This window comes from Trichoplusia ni, chromosome 15 (assembly GCF_003590095.1).
Source record: "Trichoplusia ni isolate ovarian cell line Hi5 chromosome 15, tn1, whole genome shotgun sequence".
Lineage (NCBI taxonomy): Eukaryota > Metazoa > Arthropoda > Insecta > Lepidoptera > Noctuidae > Trichoplusia > Trichoplusia ni.
Genome location: NC_039492.1, coordinates 2,436,995 through 2,460,148, shown reverse-complemented (window position 1 = coordinate 2,460,148; position 23,154 = coordinate 2,436,995). Strand labels below are relative to the sequence as shown.

At 43.2% G+C, this 23,154-nt stretch overlaps 5 protein-coding genes across 5 annotated transcripts; 2 read left to right on the top strand and 3 right to left on the bottom strand.

Annotated features, from left to right (window-relative positions):
- Positions 1-2,615: 2,615 nt before the first annotated feature.
- LOC113500945 (cytochrome b5-like) lies at positions 2,616-5,405 on the bottom strand. Its single transcript, XM_026881890.1, has 2 exons — positions 5,374-5,405; positions 2,616-3,575 (listed from the first exon to the last, which is right to left on the bottom strand). Exons 1-2 carry the CDS (start codon positions 5,388-5,390, stop codon positions 3,041-3,043), a joined length of 552 nt encoding a protein of 183 aa, XP_026737691.1. The 5' UTR covers positions 5,391-5,405; the 3' UTR covers positions 2,616-3,040.
- Positions 5,406-5,747: 342 nt separating this feature from the next.
- LOC113500946 (cytochrome b5-like) lies at positions 5,748-6,786 on the bottom strand. The gene has a single exon (XM_026881891.1). It carries the CDS (start codon positions 6,540-6,542, stop codon positions 6,156-6,158), a length of 387 nt encoding a protein of 128 aa, XP_026737692.1. The 5' UTR covers positions 6,543-6,786; the 3' UTR covers positions 5,748-6,155.
- A 3,192-nt stretch (positions 6,787-9,978) lies between these two features.
- LOC113500943 (integrator complex subunit 9) lies at positions 9,979-13,770 on the top strand. The gene is made up of 6 exons (XM_026881888.1): positions 9,979-10,321; positions 10,392-10,583; positions 11,178-12,035; positions 12,311-12,424; positions 12,863-12,965; positions 13,041-13,770. Exons 1-6 carry the CDS (start codon positions 10,313-10,315, stop codon positions 13,700-13,702), a joined length of 1,938 nt encoding a protein of 645 aa, XP_026737689.1. The 5' UTR covers positions 9,979-10,312; the 3' UTR covers positions 13,703-13,770.
- A 251-nt stretch (positions 13,771-14,021) lies between these two features.
- On the bottom strand, positions 14,022-18,340 carry LOC113500944 (leucine carboxyl methyltransferase 1). The gene is made up of 3 exons (XM_026881889.1): positions 17,886-18,340; positions 17,426-17,609; positions 14,022-16,658 (listed from the first exon to the last, which is right to left on the bottom strand). Exons 1-3 carry the CDS (start codon positions 18,102-18,104, stop codon positions 16,105-16,107), a joined length of 957 nt encoding a protein of 318 aa, XP_026737690.1. The 5' UTR covers positions 18,105-18,340; the 3' UTR covers positions 14,022-16,104.
- A 1,600-nt stretch (positions 18,341-19,940) lies between these two features.
- Positions 19,941-22,658, top strand: LOC113501381. Its single transcript, XM_026882513.1, has 4 exons — positions 19,941-20,230; positions 20,307-20,488; positions 21,986-22,247; positions 22,330-22,658. The coding sequence occupies exons 1-4, from the start codon at positions 20,155-20,157 to the stop codon at positions 22,554-22,556; spliced, it is 747 nt and encodes a 248-aa protein (XP_026738314.1). The 5' UTR covers positions 19,941-20,154; the 3' UTR covers positions 22,557-22,658.
- Positions 22,659-23,154: the final 496 nt, after the last annotated feature.

Here is a 23,154-nt window from a genome sequence, read left to right as displayed (position 1 = left end):
CCCAAATACGGCACCTCAGAGTAAAGAAATAAGTTCAAACCAAACTGTTGGTGGATTATCCTAACAAGTTGATTTTGACATTGCACGTATTTCCCGTCAGCAAGACGAGAAAAGCCGGGAACTCAGAGTCTCAACTCTGTGGTATACCCGACAAATGTCAACTTGAATGTCCCATCCTTAATTATTTCTTTGTATTTACAAAGATTTCGGTTTAAATAAAGTGGTCATCCAAGCCACTGAAGCTCAAAGTCAACGTCAGCCCGATAATAGCGCAAGTGTAGCACTTTGCTCTGCCGTGCATCCTTGTGATCCAATCTCCAATTTTCTTTATGAAGATAAAGGATTTGAGGCCCTCTTCTACTGCCACCGCATCTCGCATGCAATTATATTTTGTCCATCCCCAATCACATTAGCCATCATCAATTAACTAGGTGACAAAACTTAAAAGAATACCCTACAAAAAAATATGCATTGTATAAACGCATAGTCAAATTTGGCACGATTTGACATTAGAAAGTTTTCGGTGATAAATTAGACGAAAACTAAGTATTTACGAAATATCCTGACTGCATGATATGGCTAACCACACCAGACCAACTCTGCACGAAGCTCGCGAATTCGAGACCCGAGGAGGACAAGTATTTCTGTGATCTACCAATGCTTGTTTCGAGTCTGGATGTCTTGGCTATATGTATAACCTGAATGTTTGTGAAACCTTCCGCGACGGGGAGGTGTAACGATCTTTTCATTTTTAATATTTTACCAGTGGAATTGCAGGAAATCCTAAAATCACGAAGTGGTCTTCAAAAGACAATGAGTCTCTAAAGCCTCTGGTCTGCAGTGAAAGTTCTTATACATACCTGGGTTTTTTTGTTCGATTCAGTCATAACTGACGCTTAGTGTCGAATTACTACTGTGGATGTTGCATATGTTTATAGTTACGCATTGTTGTAGGTATGTGTTTAAAATCAAAAGTTAAACGCTGTAAAATATTATATTGACGTATGTACATGTTTACGACTAAATTAATATCTGCTTCAAAAATACACAATCATCATTACTGACTGGGACACGACCTTGACCACGCCAGCGAGCTAGCTTAGCGACTGGTTTATTATTTGCGGCTGTGTGATTGTACGTAGTGATTAACAAACTATGTGTGACTACGGAGGGTCCCAGGCTCAGTAGAAGTACCTATCAGTGTCCCAGCGTTTCCATGCAGAGTGAGATGACCACGCTAGTCTGGTCTCAGTTGCACTGCAGGTTCGAAGTGCTCTAATAAATATGTATCGACGGATCTATTTAAGAAGTAACTAATTTGAAGTCTCGGGACCACCTGCGCATGCTCTAAGTGAATCTAGCAGACCTTAGGCTTTTGGACTTTTTCTCGAGGGATGGGTGCCGAGAACCCAACCAACACTCCCTATAAAAACGGATTCTTCTTGAGTTGTTAACTGATTATGCGTCCCGGCCCCCCTAATGTGACCATAGGACAAGCAGGAAATTCCCTATAGGTTTTGATTTACTTGACAAATATTTGTACCAAAAACGGTGCTGAATATTCTGATTGTATTCTCTAGAATGTTCTTTAAAAACATCGAGTATAATCTTTTCCTTTGCTTTATATGGGCATTAGATTAATTGGCTTAATTTAGATTTTTTACATCAATGCAAGTGACGCAAAAAGTATATATAGCAACAATAAAACATCGTTTGCAATTTAGATGTCTGTAGTTTTTAGGGTTCTGTATTCAGCTTTTAAAAACGAAACCCTGCTGCTAAATACTGTCAGTTGAAACTTCGGACTGGAAACTTCCAACAAAAATTCCTATTGAGCGATCTATTTTGACCAAGGATTCAAACCGAATCCACAAGTACAGCAGTAAGTTACTTTTGCGACGAAAGACGATCAAGGCTACGTTCTGTTACCTCTTGAATTTGTCAGAGTGTATTGTCATAAGTGTCACCTCAACCTGAAACAGAACTAGGTACTCATATTGGACTGTGTTCGCGAGAGCGGTGCAAGGTGACGCGCTGACGGGGCGGCTGTGAGTGACGCTGTGGGAGCCGTGCGTGAGCGCGCCAGTGAGGGACATGCTCGAGATCTGCTCCTGTAACCGCGACTCTTCTTCTGACCACTAGCGATATGAATTTGGATGTTTGTGATTTGTGAATGCTTTTATACAGCCCAATATTAATTGTCCCAAATATCTCATATAGGTGTTTATTAAAACTTTTTAAGAGAGAGATGCGATATCCTGCAATAGTCATGGTCATTTGCGAACATCGTGCGGCAGTGACCGTGATGATAACACTCACCAATCAGTTATTATGTAAATATTGTTATATTAATACTTCAATCACTGAATCAGCAGACTTCAGCATTTTATTTAGGCAAAGTCTTTGCACAATACGTGTATATCTAATAGAACATCTCCATTAATAAGTATACATGAAATGTTTCTGGATATTTACGACGCTACGAATAGAGTCAATCTACACTGTCGCAGATTTGTAGCGTATCGAAAGGTCATTTTGAAATTAATACATTAAAATATTTTCTTGTTAATAAAAAATAGTAATAATGTGCTTCATCAATAAAATAATCATCAGTAAGATATCAGCTTTTTTATTTCAAAATATATCAAAATTATACAAACTCAGGTAATAGGTACTTAATAACTAGGTGATAGCAATCTAATCAGATGCTTTTGTGGCCTTGATTGGAATTATTCAAAAATTAGTTATTGACAAACATCACGTGATTAGATTTGATGCTGGAATGTTGTCGCGCCGTCACCGCTTCACTCATAAACACAAACGTAAACATTACGTAACTCATTCAATACGCAAAACGTTGGTCCTCCGTAGGAAACAAAACAAATTTTTTTATCACGATATACATAGGTATAAATAATTCACAAAACCTTCGTATTTACATACAGCCTTCCGTAACGATAGGGAATGTCCACACACATCCACAGAGTCCAGTGACCGCCTGATGAGCCGAGCTGAGCGCCGGGCGAGCGTCAGCCAAGCGCTAGCCGAACAGGTACGAGTAGAGCACGGTGACCACGATGCCCAGCAGCACGGGGAACTTCCACGAGCTGGTGAAGCCGGTGTCGCCCTCGACTTTGCTGTCCTCCCAGGCCACGTGGCGCTTCTGCAGCTGCACCCGGTCCGCCTCCACCAGCTCGCCGACCACGTACTTCTTCATGAGCTCCTTGGCGTCCAGGCTGTGGCCGACGTCATCGAAGTCCTCGGAGGCGTCTTTTCCGGCGAGGTTGACGAGCACTTCGTGTCCTCCGGGATGCTCGTCCAGGAACTCGGTCACGTTGTACACCACGTTGTCTATGATGAAGACATTCTCCTTCTTGGTGTCCCACTTGGAGATCTCCTCTCGAGTGTATTGCTTGACGGTCATGGCGGCGCGCGGCGTGCTTGGGGCTGAGCGGCTGACTGACGAGTGTCGAGAAACGCGGCCCGCGCTGTCCGTACGCAGAGCATCGCGTGCGCCTCTCCCTCCCCCCCTCCGCGCCGCACAGCCCCACTGCCGCCCCGCCTGCGCTCGCCAGCTGATAAACAAATATCATCATAATTGTTAAGCTGTGTACGGACTCCGCTTTCCTGTGTTACGCTTACTCAGGATGGCTTACATTGGATACGCGAAAGAGGTTCCGTTCAAACAGTACACTGTGAACCAAAGCCGAAAATTCTAATAGTTAACTGTAAATTTCACCGTTCATATGATGATGAATGAATGACACGTGCGCTCGAGAAGGTACTACAACATTTTTAATGTGTTTTTATAAAAAAATAATCCTGGTGTCGCGGGGACTTCACAAACATTCAAGTCACATGCACAAAGACACTCAGATAGGACAACCATTCGTGAATCACATAAATGCTTATCCTACTCAGGCATCAAACCAGCGACGCTTCCGCTCAGTGAGTTTGGCATGGTGACCTCATCAGTCAACTGCAAATACGAACCAGTAGTTCTAGGAGCGAAGGCGACAAGGGGTTCTTTAAACCGCGTAGACTTCTCCTCAGGTAGGTTAACGATTCGAAAAAAAAAAGTTTTAGCTAAATATTTGCTACAACGTATTTGAAAACTGATATGCGATCTAAAACCCTAAATCTTGAAGTTCCTGGCAGGCACTCGAAAGTCTATACTTAGGTGATGAAACTAGTGATTTGAGTACCTACCAATATTAGTTCTTTGAAAAGTTATTTAAAATGCCAAAACGAGATATTTATAGTATTTTAATAACGGGAGAAAGAGAAAATTTTTTGGGTAATTCATGACTCCTATATTAATCTCCATATTAATATAGCAGGCAGGTTTTGCAGTTCAACCTTGCAAAAAAAGTCGATCGATACTTAGACATATACTTAATAATTTAAGTACATTTCAATTGTTTTGTGGATTTTTGAAGAATGGACCAAGGCACAGACAATTACGACAGTAGCAATGCCGAGTTGCGTTCGCATCGGTACAGGGGAAAGGCAGGGGCCGGCAGCGTTTTTACAATAAATAAACAAACACCATTTATCCAAAAACTATTAATGGTTGTGCAGCATTGGACTAAGTACCTCCCGGAACCACGCTACAGAAACTGGCCAATTTGGTGTCTAGGTGCGGAAGAGGGAGCACCATCAAGTAACCAAATACCGACTCCATAAATAATATTAACAGGAGGACATCATCCAATGTGGAAGAAACCTGTGCCCAGCAGTTGGACAGTATATGAGCTGGTGTTATTAGTCAATGTTTTTTTCATCACTTTTGTTAATTATATAATTTGAACAAAACAGCTTTCTTGTTTTGGGAGGCAGGTAAAATGACACTTGCCTCGGATTACCGTTCCATCGGGCTGTAATAGTTGGGAACAGCGAGTTTCGGGCACGTGCCTAACAAGACTAGCCTTCTTTTCCAAAATCGGTCAGAACGGCCAAAATTGTTCAACGAAGTGGTATTGTCCCGTGTCCACACACGGGTCAACTAGTTATCAAGAAGTCTTGTATGAGTACACTAAATGAAAAACATTTGATACACAGTACACACCTAACTCTAACAAAGTAATAGCTGAGTGATGTAAATTCAAAAAGTGTAAGTGTTTACAATGCCGAGTCGTGTCGGAAGCGGCCGCTAACTTTAGTAGTCGACCTTGTCAGCCGGGACTCGTTTGTTCACTACTGGCTTGGTTCTAACTCGCACCATCACCACAACACCTCACAGCACGACGCGGCTCCCGCTTCCATCGCCGCAACATGTCACTTGCCGAGTGACGTGTCGCGATACACTATTATAACTTGTGCTACTTGTGAGTCTCTACCTCCATACTTAAATATAATTATTTATGTATATACCTCATGTATTTCTTCATTTGCAAGTGAATTTCTTTTAATCAGTCGATAATCTAAATCAAGTCGTCATCGTAATGGTACAGCAATAACACTACAACAATGGCTTAAACTTCTTCGCATACATTTGAATACAATTATTGAGGTGCGAGTGTGTGCGTTAACTGTGTGTTTTCGTCGTAAGGAGAGGCCGGATCACCTTGAGTTGAGCAGCGACGGCGCGGCGCGCGTGCCGGGACACCCGCCCCTAGACTCTTACACTGCGGCTCACTGTTGCACGAGATGGATAGCACTAACTATGACGCTATTTCAAATGACTGGATAACGTACTGTATCTAAAACAATTAACCACGATATCGGGTCAGAAATAATACTACCAGTAAATGAATTAATTTGACCTTTAATGCTTAACATTACTTAAGTTTACACGCATCTACGCATTATTCAACAATATCTCAACAGCAGCACCATTATTTAACTATGATCATTACTACAATTACACAGAACCCCTCAGTACGGTATATTGCACTGGTGTCCATTTGTCCAGCGCCTGATCCGTCGTCAACAGCGCAGACTACATCGCAGTATGTGTGGCAAAACGCAAGATTTTTCTATCCGCGACCACTAAACTAACTTTTGGTCCCCTATACTTAAGTCTAAGACCACACCATTTCAAAAATTATTTAACAGTCGTTTTACCCAAATTATTATCACAAAACCTCAGAGAGGGTAGATTTAAACAATTACGCCAGGGCAGAGAAGAAGCGCCTCCGCGTGATGAGAGGCGGCTACGGGAACAGGTAAGAGTAGAGGAGCGCTGCCAGCAGGGCCAGCAGTAGCGGCGGGCCCCACACGCTCGCCAGCGCTGCCAGCGACAGCGGCTCGGCCTGCTGTAGCACGGCCGCCGGCCGCTCCAGCACCTCGCGCCGGTCTTCGTCCACCACTTCGCCTATCACAAACTTCTGGCGCCAGTCGAGCGCGATGTCACTGTGACCCACGTCATGAAAACATTTGGACGCGTCCTTGCCAGCATTGTCCAACAGCACGTCCACGCCGCCCGGGTGGTCATCAAAAAACTCGGTCACATCATACACCACGTTGTCGATGATGATGGCCGCGTTTCCGCGATGGTTGCGTTCCTCGATCTCCTTGCGCGTGAACTTAGTGTCGGCCATCTTGCACACGAGCACTCCTTACGGCGGCTGACTGGAAACTGTCGGGGCTCGGGGTGCGCCGCGTGCGTTAGCGCAGGGTCGACTAATATACTCGCGTCCTTCACTTCGCTCACACTGACTGCACGTCACACTGACCGAGTGGCACAGATCACGGCCGCGGGGACTCTTCGGGACGCGCTGCCGCCTGCTCCTCATACTGCGACCCTAGCACGGAGCCACAAACCCACCGGCGCTCTAATATCGTCTGTATTAACAATTATATTAGTAGCTTCGTAAAACTTTATCCTTGGTTGGACAAGCTTCTGATCAGAATTGTATTGAAAATTTATATTTAAATCAAAGTAGTTAATAACAGAGTAACAATGCATGTTGAAAATAATTCCATTAGGTAGGGGAATACTCTTCATGAGAAAACCTTTCATTACTAATAAGTGTATCTATTGCAATATTATTATTTACTTACCTATCACGCTGTTGTGTCGTGGATATATGTCAAAAGCGAAGCGCGCCACTGAATCATTAACATACTCAACGCGTAGATACGTACCTACATTACCATAACTATATTCCTCATTCATTATGATATATGCGGATACCTTAACATTTTTGTGAATGTAAGGAAAGTACCTACTTATTGCTTCACTTTCATTGTGGCTCAAAAGGGACAGCTAAATCCAGACAGGTCTGCTCATATTTGCCAGGATACTAAAAAGAAGAATATTGTATATTTTATGAACACTTTGACAACCGAGAATATCACATTCAAGGCTATAAATGACACCACTACTTTAAAGTTCAAATGTTGAAGTTCCTGAAAATCTTTATAATGTTCAGTGAGTGATATCCGAAAAGCCGATTATTTATGAGGCTAATTAATCGGCTTTTCGAAAATCTGATGATTAATGTCGGTTACTTACTAATGTACGTACGTTTTCGAAAGCATACATGTCATAACTTACACTTTAGTGAAAGAGTTGCGAGGTTGCCTTTCCCATTTCTCATTCATCAATGTTTCTATATCGCACAGCGCACTACACCTGCTAAAGAAGTATGCTGAACTGTCGAAGAGAAAGAAATACTACAAATCTTAAAAGTAGATACGTTATATTACCCATTCTTCTCCTTTCTTTACCCATGAAAATCTGAGATAGCTTTATCTTTTGTTTCGGTTTTTGAAGCAAATCACTTCGGGTGTAGATATGTTGTATGGATACCGACTAAAAATTTTCCTGAACAACAAAGTCACAAACGTTATTGAAACATCATTAAAAAAAAGGCTAATGAGGATAAATAAATTCAAAATCCACGGTCATAAATAAAAAAAAATCCCAAATCCAAACCCTAGAGGCGACAGAATCGTACGAATATCCGATTGATTTGTGATTACTGGCATTAAATAAGTAAAATGTTTGTTTACCGAAAACTGCATCGATTAGTTCTAGTATATAGGTACCTACATAGTATTTCATTTGAATCTGTTTGCTTTGTTTTCTTTCGACCTAGAAAAAGATAAAGCATCTGTTGGGCACAATTATATCTAAAAGTTATTTTTATCTTAAGGTTCCGTACACACAGCGTTAGAACGGAACGCATCTCCGTCTGTCCATCCGTCCGTCCACCGGCGGCGCGGGCGTTCGTTTCACATGAACTTTGACCCAGAAAGTAAATATTTTATAGATAATGTACTGATGTTGCCGCCATATCATCAAAGAGTATTTCAGGGTGATATTTTTTTGTCGAAGCAGTTTTTCTTTAGTAGACTTACTTATACAGAAACCTCAGAGTAGTATTAAACATATAGCTCTCGCTTAATCAATCGATTTAGAGCCACGTCTTTGATCGTTTGGTAGAATGAAATATTAGAAAAATTGCATATGATAGAATGAATAATTATCGCATGATTTTTTTTTAGCTATTTATGTCCCTGTGCTTAGTCCCCATATTAAAAATATAAATACGAAAGTATATTTGGCTGTCGGTCTGTCAGCCCGCTTTCTCGCAAAAACTACTATGCAATGCAATGACAATTTTTACACAGATTATCTGGGGCTTGAAAAAGTTCATAGGCTACTTTTAACTGGAAAGAAGGCTCGAAAACGTGTAAATCAAGGGTCAAAGTTAATGTGAAATTTTGGAATGGCCTACTGCTTGAAAATCTGGCTTAAATATTGTTTATTTTTTCACCATCATCGGCCTAGCCTTTTCCCAACTATGTTGGGGTCGGTTTCCGTCTAACCGGGTTCAGCTAAGTACTAGTGTTTTACAAGGAGCGACTGCCTATCTAACCTCCTCAAACCAGTTAACTGGGCACCACGATACCCCTTGACTAGACTGGTTGTCTGACTTTTCAAGCTTCTGACTAGCTGTAACGACTGTTAAAGATGTAGGAATAATAGCTTATTATTATTATATATATTACAATGGTTTACGGAACTTTTGATTTGGGGGGGGAGAGTAATGTGGAGGGTCCAAAGGTTTTTCGAAGCCTTAGCACAAATATTGTTTACTAGCTGTTGCAAGCGACTTCGTTCGCGTGGTTACAAGATATAAGTTAGGAATTTTTGAACGAAAGCTCTCGAAAATGAATAATTTTCCCTGTTCTTTCCACATTTTCCATTGTATCTTCGCTCCTATTAGTCACAGCGTGATGGTATATAGCTTAAAACCTTCCTAAATGAATGGTCTATTCAACTCAAAAATATTTTATCAATTTGAACCAGTAAATCCTGAGATTAGTGCGTTCAAACAAACAAACTCTACAGCTTTATTTCTTCTTCTTCTAATATATAAAATTCCCGTGTCACGATGTTAGTTACCGTACTCCTCCGAAACGGTTCGACCGATTTTGATAAAATTTTGTTTACGTATTGGGTAGGTCTGAGAATAGAACAACATCTGTTTTTCATAGCCCTAAGTGATAAGGGTAGCTGACACCAAGAAGGAGTACGGTAACTAACATCGTGACAAGGGAATTTTATATATTAGAAGAAAGAAAAGATAGAGTATATAGATATAGATTTAAATCAATCTGTCCGGCTGCCCTTCCTCTTAATAAACCGAAGTCCACGCGGATAGAGTCGCAAGCAATACTATTCGAGATAGAAGTGTCACTACTGTCACTAGTGTTGTACTTTCCATCTTTCCACTCTTCCTTTTTTTAAAGTTGTCACTTCTGATTTTTAGCTTTCCGTTGTCCTATGTAAACTTTCTTTTACGTCCTCTAATTATATTTGTATGAACTAGTCTTAACGAATATGATGATCTATTTGAATATTCTTTTGCATTTTTTCTATGTTTTAAATATTTCTTTTAATTTAACCCTTAAAAACTAAACAAGCTTGATATTTTTTTTTTTCAAATAATCATCCGTTTTTTTTTTTCATTTTGACTAACAAGAATGTAATACACGTAAACGAAACGTAACGAACAAAAACGTAAACGAAAGAAGTAAACATAAAATATGTACCTAACTGTCTCTCGCTGCATCTGTGGCTGTATTCTGTGGCTCTGACTCGTTGCCTTTTCTGAACTGTCATACATCTGTCAGAGTGTAAGACTCAAGACTGTTGTTGTGATTTGTCAATAACAAACAGTATTTTCTTTAGTAGTTTGAGTTTATCACAGAAATATTAAACCCTAAACCTAATTAAATATGATTTTACAACTAATATCTTAAAAACTTGAGTCCAACTAGTATTATTAACGTAATTAACCAATATAAAATGCCACTATAATAACATAGGTTAGACTTTGTTGCCAACCCATTCAAAATGAAGCTCGTAAGTACCATCAAAAATATATAAACGGTGATTTAATGTGGAGTCGAGTGTAACGGGTATCCCTTGTCAGTATTGTTTAAGCAGCGACGCAGCCAAGCCATGCTTCGTGCTGTCGTTCAAGGAGCTGCTCATCATGCTGGACTGCGGTCTGTCGGCGCACTCGGTGCTGAACTTTCTACCGCTGCCGCCGGTGCCCAGCACGCGCCTTGCCTCGCTCCCGAACTACACCCCGCCACATCTCAACGATCCGCTCCTCGAAGGGGTTTGTGCCATTCTATAATTTAAAACATACCTTATTTCTGGCTGTTTCTTTGTTTTTCTTTTTCGGAACCGTACATGTCGGAATCACTACTCAGTTTTTACTGTAGTTGCAGAAGATAATTTTTTATATAGGATAGATAGGTGTTTTAAGAGTAGCCTTAACTTATCCATGAATATTTTAATTACATGCTGTTTAGCAGAAATAATTAATATATTAAGCCCAGGGCCCAGTAATAAGCCTCTCGGACTGCCTTGTCATCGGCATTGGGCTTCGGCTATGACAGTAAAGGAACAGGGAGTGCACCTGTGTTCATGCATATGGTTGTGCTTTGTGGCTCTTGGCTTGGTAAACATATTTTTAACCTGCCAAGCCAGTATCCATAAACCTGTTATCTGCTAAATTGCACACACACAATGAATCTTTTTAGTCCTCCAATGTAATGTAATACTGTAATATAATCAGCAAAAGCAATTAAAGGACTTGAAATTTTAAGTGTCAAATTATCGAATGTGTGTACTTTTTAGGTGGTTCCAATTAAGTATGGATTATGGTGTGTTGACTACCAGAACTGAATGTAAAAATTCTTTCTTGCAGGAGTTGAAGGAGTGCTGCGGACGCGTTTTTGTCGATAGTATTCCAGAGTTTTGTCCACCTCTAGACAAAGTAGTGGATTTCTCGCAACTGGATGTAATCCTAATTTCGAACTACACTTGCATGATGGCTCTTCCGTTCATCACGGAAGACACGGGCTTCAAGGGGCAGGTGTACGCCACGGAGCCCACGCTGCAGATCGGGCGCTTCTACCTGGAGGAGCTGGCCGAGTGGGTGTCGGGCGCGGCGGGCAGCGCGGCGGGCGCGGCGCGGCGCTGGAAGGAGCTGCTGCACGTGCTGCCCGCGCCGCTGGCGCACGCCGCGCGCCCGCGCTCCTGGCGCCGCCTGTTCGCGCCCGCCGCGCTGGCGCGGGCGCTGGCCCGCGTGCGCGTCGTGGGCTACGACGAGCGCGTGGACGTGTACGGCGCGCTCGACGCCACGGCCGTCAGCTCGGGCTTCTGCCTGGGCTCGGCCAACTGGGTGCTGCGGTCGGCGCACGAGAAGGTGGCGTACGTGAGCGGCTCGTCCACGCTGACCACGCACCCGCGCCCCATCAACCAGGCGGCGCTGCGCGGCGCGGACCTGCTGGTGCTGGCGGCGCTGACGCAGACGCCGGCGCACAACCCGGACCACATGCTGGGCGACCTGTGCGTGCACGCGGCCGTGACGCTGCGCGGCGGCGGCTCCGTGCTGCTGCCCGTGTACCCGAGCGGCGTGCTGTACGACCTGCTGGAGTGCCTGTCCGCGCACCTGGACGGCGCGGGGCTGGCCTCCGTACCGCTCTACGTCCTGTCACCGGTGGCAGACTCCTCGCTCGCCTACAGCAACATCCTTGCCGAATGGGTCTCCGTTGGCAAACAGGCCAGTACCCCTTTTTTTCTTTAAGGCTGGGGAATCCTCATGAACACCCGCCTCAGGGGACAGACCGGGTAGTCTCACCTCTACCGTTACTGACTAAACTTGAACCGCCACGCTACGTCATCCGCGTTTTTGTGTCAGTGTATGGCAATGAGTTGGAATTCTTCATATGAAATGAAAATGAAATAATAATAATGTATCCTACAAATGACCATGCCTAATATGTACTAATGCTGATTTAAATGAGTGCTATAAGTCTAAGTTATGTGAGTGTGCAGGCGCGCGTGTACCTGCCGGAGGAGCCGTTCCCTCACGCGGCGCTGGTGCGCGCCGGCCGCCTCAAGCACGCGCGCGCTCTGCACGACGACGCCTTCAGCGCAGACTTCCGCCAGGTGAGTCATGTACCACCCGCTCTCACTGCCCGATTACTAGCATGAGACAGTCGACAGCCCTCATTACTATGTAAATATAACCTTTTGTCCCTGCGGACACAGGTCGATTGACATTGTCAACGACACCACTGTTATGTTTTTCATGTAATGTCGTCACTTTAAATAAGGTCTCATTCAGACGCACGGAGTAGAGAATGCAATTCGTTCTTAAATACATTCAAATGATCAGTGGTGAGTCCGTCGAGTGTAAATATCTATGAGGAGTTTTGCTGAGATGACGCGACGTTTAATATTGTGTGTAGTCTGATTGTTACTACTATCTCTTGTGTGTGGCCTGTAGTTCTGTACCACTTGAACACCGTTTGTGGTATAACTTTTGTTTGCTGCTTTTAAACATGATCTTCCTTGATACATATATTCTTAATGATATTGTTGCAGCCCTGCGTAGTTTTCTGCGGACATCCTAGTTTACGTTTCGGTGCAGCCGTACATCTCGTCGAGCTATGGGCGTCGAATCCGGCGCACGCCATCATATTCACGGGTAAGTAGGCGTCGGTTCACTGCGTCCTCGTACAGTTCTCGAGGGCTGCGGTCTCAATGCATTTTCATCGTACAGAACCGGACTTCCCGTACCTGGACGCCCTGGCACCGTTCCAGCCCCTCGCGATGAAGGCCTTCCACTGCCCCATCGACACGTCGCTGAACTACTCGCAGGCCAACAAGCTGGTGCGCGAGCTGCGGCCGCGCGAGCTGGCGCTGCCGGAGCAGTACGCGGCGCCGGGCCCGGGCGCGCCGCCGCGGCCGCACATCGCCTGCGACGCGCCCGTCGTGGTGCTGCGGCGCGGGCTGGCGCGCGCGTGCGGCGCGCGGCGCGGCCTGGCGCGCGGCTGGCTGTCGGCCGCGCTGGCGGCGCGCGTGGCGCCGCGCGACGTGCGCGCCGGCCTGCGCGCCGCGCCGCTGGCGGCCGCGCTGCGCGTGCGCGACCGGCGCGTGTCGCTGGACGACGCGCCGCCGGGCGCGCCCGGGGCCGCGCGCCGGCCGCCGCCGCGCCTGGAGCTGGCGGCGCCGGACGTGGACGCGCTGGTGCGCGCGCTGGCGCGGGAGGGCGTGGCGGACGCGCGCGTGGAGCGGGGCGCGGACGGCTGCATCGTGCACCTGCCGCGGCACGACACGCTGGTGCACGTGGAGCGCCACGCCACGCACGTGTTCTGCGAGGGCGACGCCGGCGTGCGCCAGGCGCTGCGCCGCGCCATCGCCGCCTGCATGCCGCACGTCTAGCGGCCCACCTACACTTACGTCTTACCAATAAAGAGCAATATGTAAATATAACCTTCTGTCATTATTAACATGCCCTTATTATTCTAGACCCCACACCTTAACACTTCAATTGAGCTATGCACAGTTATTACAATACAGGCCTTTATTTTTGCTCCATAGCCTTCGTTTTTTCTTATTATCTCTATCGGTTCATCGGCAAAAGCCATATTTCAGACTATAACAATATTATTCCTAAAGTACATGTAAAATCGGCCCAACCTTTATGAAATCCACCCAAAAAAAGGGTCCATCAATTAGCTTTGTTAAAATGAAACCAACGTTTGAGTGGGTTAAATATGTTTATAGCATAAATAAATATTTAACACTTAAATCTACTTTTATATCGTAATAGTAATCGACTGACTAAACCCACATAAAATTTTGAGACTCGCCGCTCGACACGTACCAATAACCTATGGATACGAGTCATTATTTTATAGTGTGATCAAAAAGTACAACAACAATATTTTCATCTACTTCAGCAAGTTTATGTTGAGCGCTTTCTAAATAGGCATGTGATGACAACTATTGTAGAACAAATGCGCGAATAGACTAAAAACTTCTGCCCTTAATATTTGGTCCCTCAATCGTCACAGGCCATCAAGCTGATCTGAAAGAGGTTTACCACCTTATTTGCACTTCAGGTGCTACGGTACCTACATTAGAATATATAAGGGTTCAGCATGAGTATGAATCGTAATCGTTTGATTTTACCTCCTTCGTCTGTATGAAGAACGGTTTAAAGGGAAAGACAAAAGCAAATGGGATTGGATAGTCGCGTACCTCTTCAAATAAGGAAATTAACACTATATTTCGGGCGGGGTAGAGGGCGGCGGCAGTCCGAATCAACAATCTATTTAGAAAGCGCTCAGAAACGAATAAGTGGGTACTTGCATCTGGGGCAAACGGGAGGCGAACACGGCGACCTCATGACGTCACGCTCGCCGTCCCGTCGTAAGTAAGTATCCTCCACTGACCTACATTAACGCACGTTTCCTCTTCACTGTCGCTTGTTGATATGTATCTTCCAAGATTTTGTATCTGACTTGCACTTAAGACGTACAGACAAAGTGTACGTAATAGTTAAACATCATAAGTATTATTTTTTAAATGATACTTCAATTTACATCAATTCACATCTTCAATTTACATCTTACATCATGATATAAGTACATGAAAGGTGCCTTCGAATATTAACTACGACATCTACAAGGTGCGCAGCACAGATTTATTTACTTTAATGATAATGGGAGCTTAGTTATGGTTCGTCGAACGTTAAACGTATGGTTAGCTAATATTTCTGCAAGTGAACATCAGCTGAATGACAAAAGCAGGACGCATAGATACGCATGACATACTCTAAAAGGTATGAATACTCTACAAGGTAACATATACACGACAACTTATGTACAAACATTAATAACATTGAGCTCTAAAAGTGAAAGAAAGCTGTTGCATCACTATGTATACATAGCCTGTTGTATCTATTGCGGTCGCAAATATCTATTGTATCGCTTAACAAATTTATCACAATTCTATGTATGGAAAAAAGAAATACTAAAAACAATAAAGCAATAGGTGCACAGTTGAATAAGTATTCCCATTTCCGGAGTCAATTGAACTATACAACAATAGTAGCGGGTGTTAAATATAAATAGCTTTAAAAAACATTAGTCCATACTTGATTAAAAAATTAGGTGAGAGATCCAAAATGTATGAATATAATTTTTCAATAGGGCGCGTGCGAAAAAAGATTGCATGCTCAATTATGATATACGTGAACATTCTAATAAAGGAGTGTGGTTTGCTTTGCAACAACAAATTAACACAGATTGATTGAACATCTTACTGTAACATGAAATAATGATACTATTCTCCTGGTTATATTTAATACGTAGAAATATACGCAATGCATATACCAGTACAAATTCAAATTTCCGTTTCTAATTTCTGATATCTGTGTTGTTAGTTCAAGTGCTGTGTGTTATTTCTTTAAGTTTTGTATTTTGTGTTGTTATTTATTACTTGTCTCTTCCAAGGTAATTATGTTTGATAAGAGGCATAATATACAAGCAGTACAGTATATAATTAATTACAGTAAAAGCTGAGAATAATTATTATTATATTGGTAATACAATCTTAATGTGGCAAGGTTTGTAGACAATTATTATTTTAATACTAAATGGACAAAAAACCATATCACGACACGCATACATTAATACAAAACGTAGGTACTGTGGTGCTCTACGTCGAGTTAGTCGCAGCGGTGGCCCAAGAACAAGTAATTTTTTCTAGCGGCTGCAACAATCACAGTCCTCTCAGATGAAACACGAAACGAAATACAATGAAGGACGCGGTGCGGTCTATGCGTTGAGGTCCATGTCGGCGAAGATGTCGCCCCGCGTGGCCACGGAGAAGGCGTAGTGCGTGTTGAGCTGCAGCAGCAGCTCGCGCTCGTCCAGCATCTCCAGCGCCTCGACGCGCGCGCGGTCGTCGTCGGGCAGCGCGCGCCACACGGCCTGCATGTCCCAGGCGCGCGCCGCGTCGAAGCCCAGGCCGCGCAGCCGCTCCACCAGCGCCGCCGGCCGCATGCGCAGCCGCTCGCCCGCCAGCACGCAGCCGCGCGCCGACAGGTTGCGCAGCATGACCTCGCCGAACGTGTCGCCCAGGTTGCACTGCTCGTACAGCAGCAGCGCGCAGCGCGGGAAGGCGCCGGCCAGGTGCTGCAGCAGCGCGTCGGCGGCGTCGGGCCGCAGGTACACCAGCACGCACTCCGCCAGCAGCAGCGCCGGCAGCGCCGCGCTGGCGCCGCCCGCCGCCAGCTTGCGCCGCACCTCGCCCAGGCAGCGCAGGTCGCAGCCCAGCAGGTGGTAGCCGTCCGAGTGCAGGTCGCCCGACCGGATCATCACCTCGCCGTCTGCGGACACCCACGACAACATCCATACTAATATTATGAATGTTCGTGTCAGTCTGTTTGCCCTCTTTAAGGGAAATCATAGCGAAGAATAGGTGTCATTGTTTAAGTGTAAATGAAGGGCATCTCATTTTAACTTCCCATTAATGAAATCTCCGCATTGGGGAATGAAAGTAAGTATGGAGAATTCCAGTTTTTAAGGTACAAAGGTTAAAATTGATAAGCATGCCATTTGTGATACAAAAAAACTGTTTTTGTAAAAACAAACATTATTTTTCTGGAAATCCCCACTCCCATCCCCAAACTTTAAAAGACGAATTAAATTTTATATTGTTCAATACACCAATTTATTTTTTTTGACATATTTTTAACTAATGCGGTGGCAAAAAGCACAGGCTGTTTGCTGTGCCTGCATATCGTAAGATCTGTTTGTGGACGAATGATCAACGTTTTTATTGGTATGCTAGAACTACTGTGCTATGAGATGAATTTATGAAAGTGTTTTTTCTGTAACATTTTAGTTTTTTTTACTTTAGCCAAAGTTCTTACAAAGGCTATAAGAATCCTGAACTATTCAACTCTGCTCATAGAGATTGATCCTTGTTGCTTCCCTACATGAAAAGAAGCTTAAGAATACTAGTTTATTTTAATGTTGTAGCAACAGATACAACCATTGCGTGTTGGGACATGGACACATGGGACTATGGCGGTTTAGGAGAGGCTTTGGTCACAAGTGGAAATAGTAGTATGAAATAAAAAACAAGACTTACCTTCATTAGATATTTTCTGTAAAAGTTGTTTATTACGCTTAATAATGTGGCATTTCTTTGCTGTTACCGCTGGGAAGTCTAACTCTATGAAGTTTCCAACAGCTTGGGTGGTGTCTTTTAAACGCCAGTACAGAGTGTCGTAGCCACACCCCAAGTTAATAATTTGACATTTGGTACCACAGCGCTGAAAATTTTATACAATTACTATTTAATTGTTTATGCTTTACAAACAGAAATATATTACGTATTTTATTTACTTGATAAAGATAGGTTAATTTTTATGTCACAAGTTTGCAAGCCATTTCAGCTGCATAACGATAATTAAAATGGTTTAAAGATACAGTGAATATAAGATAGTTTCAGCAGACCATGCCACAGACAGATGCTGGGTACAATGCAAAAGTAGCAATTTAATTAATAAACTGTAGAAATAATTTTTTTTTATGGTATAACCGGTCACCTCTAAAAACTGGTGGATAAACATTTCCATAGCCTTGACTCGAGCATAGTATCCGCGATTGATCTCAGGAGCTTTGCGATCTGCGTGACGAACAAAGTATGAGATGTAGTCGTCCTTCCAGTAGCCCAGCTCTACGGCGCAGCGCTTGCACTCCGTCGCATCCATATTCGTCGCTATGATGGCTTCGTCTTCCGCAGTCCATGATTTAATGTTATCCATTTTGAAAATACAGTGCCTAATTGTCAATTACAACTCTCCAAAACATAACCAGACAAAAACTTAGAATTAAACTTTTTATTACTCGGCAAGATTTATGAAATAATCTATGTTAAGAAAAATATTTACGTGTTCTATCATATCTGATGATCACAGATCACACTTCACGGAGCTTATAAACCACAGAAAACGTAACCGTGATTCGACTAGTTCATAATCAATTAATGTGACAGTGACAGGTGGACAGGACCACCACCACAGAGCACATACTACACTTTAGAAGCGAAAATATCAATGAAGTCTGTGGCACAAACCAAATTGATTTTTCTTGTGGTGCGTATTGATAAGCTCCAATGAACTACTTTAATTCACGAGGGCGTAACAATCTCAACATAACAATAGACTACACGACAGCACTTATAGCCGAGCAGTGTGCGACGTAATGCGTGTTCGATACCCGCCTAGGAGAAGCTTTCCTTTGTGTGATCAACAAATGCTTGTCCCGAGTCGGGGTAGGTTTATGCATGTGACTTGAAGGTTTGTGAAATCCCTTCCCACAAGGACGAAAATACTTTTTTGTATTTCTGAAATGTAATATAAAATTAGCTGACCCAGCAAACGTTGTTTCCCCATGGTTCACAATAATGTTTTTCTGCACCATGGCAAAAGTATTTTCTGGGTCAGCATTATTATCCTATAATAAACAAAGTAATTCTGAATCGATAATAAGATCGATCTAACAAAAAACCTGTATAAAAGTAAGGATAGCAAATGCCTATCACAAGGCTGAGTTGTAAGTGTCAAGGTTAAGGATTAAAAATAATTAATTTGCGTAAAGCTAATTGAATAATCTTTAATTTATAAATATGTTTGTTAAAACGGAAATTGAATGTAGATTATTAGTGCCCTCTACTTACTCTATATATTATGTACAGTTGATATACAAATATGTTAAAGTTATTAGCAAAATAAAAACATACGGTTTGCACCCCGCCCCGGTAGTATCCATAACCACCATTGGTAGTTTATACATAGGATAAACGTGTCGAAACAAAACATTTTAGCGCAGAACGAAGTCCGCGGGTACTGCTAGATTTCTTATAAAATCGGTTATCTAATTAACCGATTTACAATTTTTTTTTATTTGCTCGTTTATTAGTCATATTGTTGAAATTTGGCGAGTCATTAAAAAAACTCTTTATAATGAAAAGTGATTTTTCTATTTAAAGGGGTTTTATCATTCCACGACAAACTATTACATTTGGCTTTATTACAAACTAGCCGTTGCCCGCGACTTCATCCGCGTTAGAAGATATAAGTTAGGAATTTTTGAACGAAAGCTCTCGAAGATGAATCATTTTCCCTGTTTTTTCCACATTCTTCATTGTATCTTCGCTCCTATTAGTCGCAGCGTAATGGTATATAGCCTAAAACCTTCCTCGATGAATGGTCTTTTCAACACAAATTGTCTATTCAATCCAATTTGAACCAGTAGTTCCTGAGATTAGCGCGTTCAAACAAACAAACAAACTCTCCAGCTTTATATATTAGTAAGTATCAGTATAGGGTATAGATTATACTTATAAATCATTTTGTGCATCCATCTCCAGCAAAATCATTTTATGGATAATAAACCCGTATAAACTTGGTCCTTCCTTTGGCATGAGGCAACAGGTTTCACAACCGATACTACAACTGCTGTGACCTATTGGATTGTCGTCTACGGTTTTCTTCAAGTTTTCTTAGATAAAGAATAATTCTAAATCTATGACCGTTTTAAATATGATTATGGCATTCAACGAGTCCGTATTGCTCAGTATGGCAAGAACCACAGAGTAAATTCCGATATGGCAAGACCTGACGTGAAAAAGACCTGACAATTAGAATTTTGACATATTATATGATAAATAATATAAATATTATTATCATCAGTCGACTATACGGTAACAGTCGATAAATGAGAAATTAAAATATAAAATCAGTGCTATCACATAGAAAATGTGTCTCAAACAAAGTAGACAATATTTCTCATGATATTTCAGTTGTACTAAGTATGTCTAAATTTGATACTTTACCCATTCTCTTGGTGAGTGCCGTTGACGAAGCCACTGCGAACCGTGTCATTTCAGGTATGCCTCTCTGTAACATGCTATGCTAGGCATTCAGTTTACGGTTATGGCATAAAACACACTTTCTGATTTTTAGATATAATAGATACAGATGTTACGGACGAGTTTCCAAACACTCAGCCGACAGATAGAGTCTGGAGGCTTATCAATAAATACTACACCGCAAATGTAAGAGTTCATCCTCTAGTGGACGGAGCGCGACTAGAAGTTGATCCTGATCTTGTAGAGGCACACATAATACATATCTCAGAAACAGATGTAAGTACCACTAGTCTTATCATCACACTCTCTGCACTTGAAATTACAATGTAGTACAATAATTTAAATAGTTAAGTGTGGCTGTCTGCATCAAAATATATACTGCATTCATAATCATATATTGTTGCTACATGAGCATGAAGCCAATCTTTGATTTGTTAACAATTGTTGATAAACTGTTTATGACTAGTGGATGTCGCCTGAGGAGGCGGTGATGCTCTCTGCTGCTTACATAATAAATCACAAACAATTCGTAACTATTTGTTGAATACAAGTTATGTACCTATTTTAAGTACTCCTCGGATTTGATGGGTCAATTCAGAACTTCACCAACTGATTTCGAAATGTTATTAAGATTGATTTGACCATCAATAAAAAAAAAAGAATATTGCTTAAAATAATTTTGTTCAGCTCCTAAGAATCAACTTGCAATGAGTATAATTAATTAAACTTTCCACATTGTGGCTCTGGCTAAAACTGAAGATATTTTGCATTCATTATGCCTATCCTCATGAGGGCCCACCCACAACATTCTATCCTGAGATAACTAGGCCGTCATGTCAAATTGGTTAACACGTTCGGTGCGGGATACGGGTTGATTGTATCCAATGCTCATCTTTCCTCCGGTGCGGGGCAAAAATACTGTGCTAGCCGCTGGTGCGGGACAGATATATTTGGTCTCCTTATGAATATGAATGAGACAGTTAGTGTTTTGGCATTGCTTTGTTAAATAGATAATATAGGTTCGAAAAAATCGACTAAAGCCGACTGAAGCAATATTTTTTACGTCTAGTGCATTCATCGGTTTTAAACGATGACCCGATAGAAGCACTAGATTACATGCTAGTTGAGCTAGTGATGTTCGTGTGTTTAGATGAGTTTTTATGCAACTGAACTGAACATGTTGTTTGAGTCATATGAGGGTAAAAAGCCAACGAAAAATAACTTGAGCGAAGGTCCCCCAAGACAAATAATATTGGGTAAGCGGAATATGTCTGATAACGTATATACTCGCCCGTCAACTGGTCAATCATTACATGTCCTAAACACTGCAGTCAACAATCCCCAGCCACCACATTAACAATTTTACATGTTCAGAATCTGGGAAATATATCATACATTTTATCGATGACGATGATTTTTTATCATCCACAACACTAAAAATGTATCGACACTTTTAATAACCACCATATATTGAGTGTTTATTTGTCAACATATTGTTATAAAAGACAATGCTTTAATCATTATATCTATAAAGATAAGTCCACCTAAACCAATGTAAGTCAAACGAATCTTTTTGACCCACCAACGCACCAGAAACAAGTCGTGCTTCGGATATAATAGACCCCATGCCGCACCAACTGAAAGTCATCAAATTTGAGTAACGCAGTGAACGTGTTAAGCAAAACTGCCAATGATGAGTCAGCCTGCCTGACTGCTGGCCTATTGAAATATTATTTTGTGAATTGATCATAAGAAGATTGATGCTTGAATCAGGCGGCGGAGGCGGCGGACGCGGTGAAGGTGGCAGCGCGGCGGGCGGCGGAGAGCGCGGGCGCGTGGCGCGGCTGCGGCGTGCGCCTGCTGCAGAGCGCGCGCGGCCGTGGCCCGCTGCGCGCCTGGGCCGCCGCCGAGCGCGCCGAGCTGCTGGCGCCGGCGCGCGGCCCGCAGCGCGCGCGCGACGCGCTGCACGCGCACGTGTGGCCCGGCCTCGTCCGGACCGACCGCCCCGCGCGCCCTGTGTTGCCTCCGCGACCCGGTCGGTGTCGATGATCTACTTCTAAAACAAGCTCGTCTTGAAGTTCATCAAATTTCAAACATAAATTTGTATCAATCTATAGAGTTAGCTTCGGGCTCGTCATCTTCGGGTTCGGATGACTCCGAAGCGGAGGAGCTACGGGCTGTGGAACATGCGGAGGCCTTCGCTGCGGCGCTGGGAGCTCTGGGCGAGGCGGAGCGCGGCGCCAGCGGGGCGGAGGGCGCGGGGGGCGCGGACCGACACGCGCGGGCCGAGGCGCTCGTGGCCGCGTTCTGCCGCGCGATGGGCTACGACTTAGACGCCTGCTGACGACGCACTCGCACCTTATCCGCGGTCACCGAGCGGGCTGCGCTGTCACGGCATTTATATCGCCATTTTGTTGGAATATAAATAAACGGAGTAAAAATCTGACTTCACTCTCACTGTATTCCGGTAGTTGCATGCAGAAATATTACTTCCTATTCCAAAAATAAATACAAATGTAGGCACTGTGCCTGACGAGGTTGTGGTTAAGCTATAACTGCGTAAGTTAGTTAATTGATCACAGGTGTAGCTACGCATGACGCGGTTGGTCCGTAGATGGACGAGTTCCTCCGTGTTCGGAAGACACGTTAAATTGTGGGTCTCGGCTGTTATTCATACATCATACATCTTTGACAGTCGTTACAGGTAGTCAGAAGCTCGAAAGTCTGACAACCAGTCTAACCAAGAGGTATCGTGTTGCCCAGGTAACTGGGTTGAGGAGGTAACCGAGGTAAGATACTAGGATGAATCCGGTTAAACTGGAAGCCGAACCATTTGGCCTATAGTTTTTATCCCGGACTTTTGAAGAGTTCTCTTGGTAACGCGATATAACCGACATCGACGCGGGCGAAAAGCTAGTTTACAATATAGTAACATCACACCC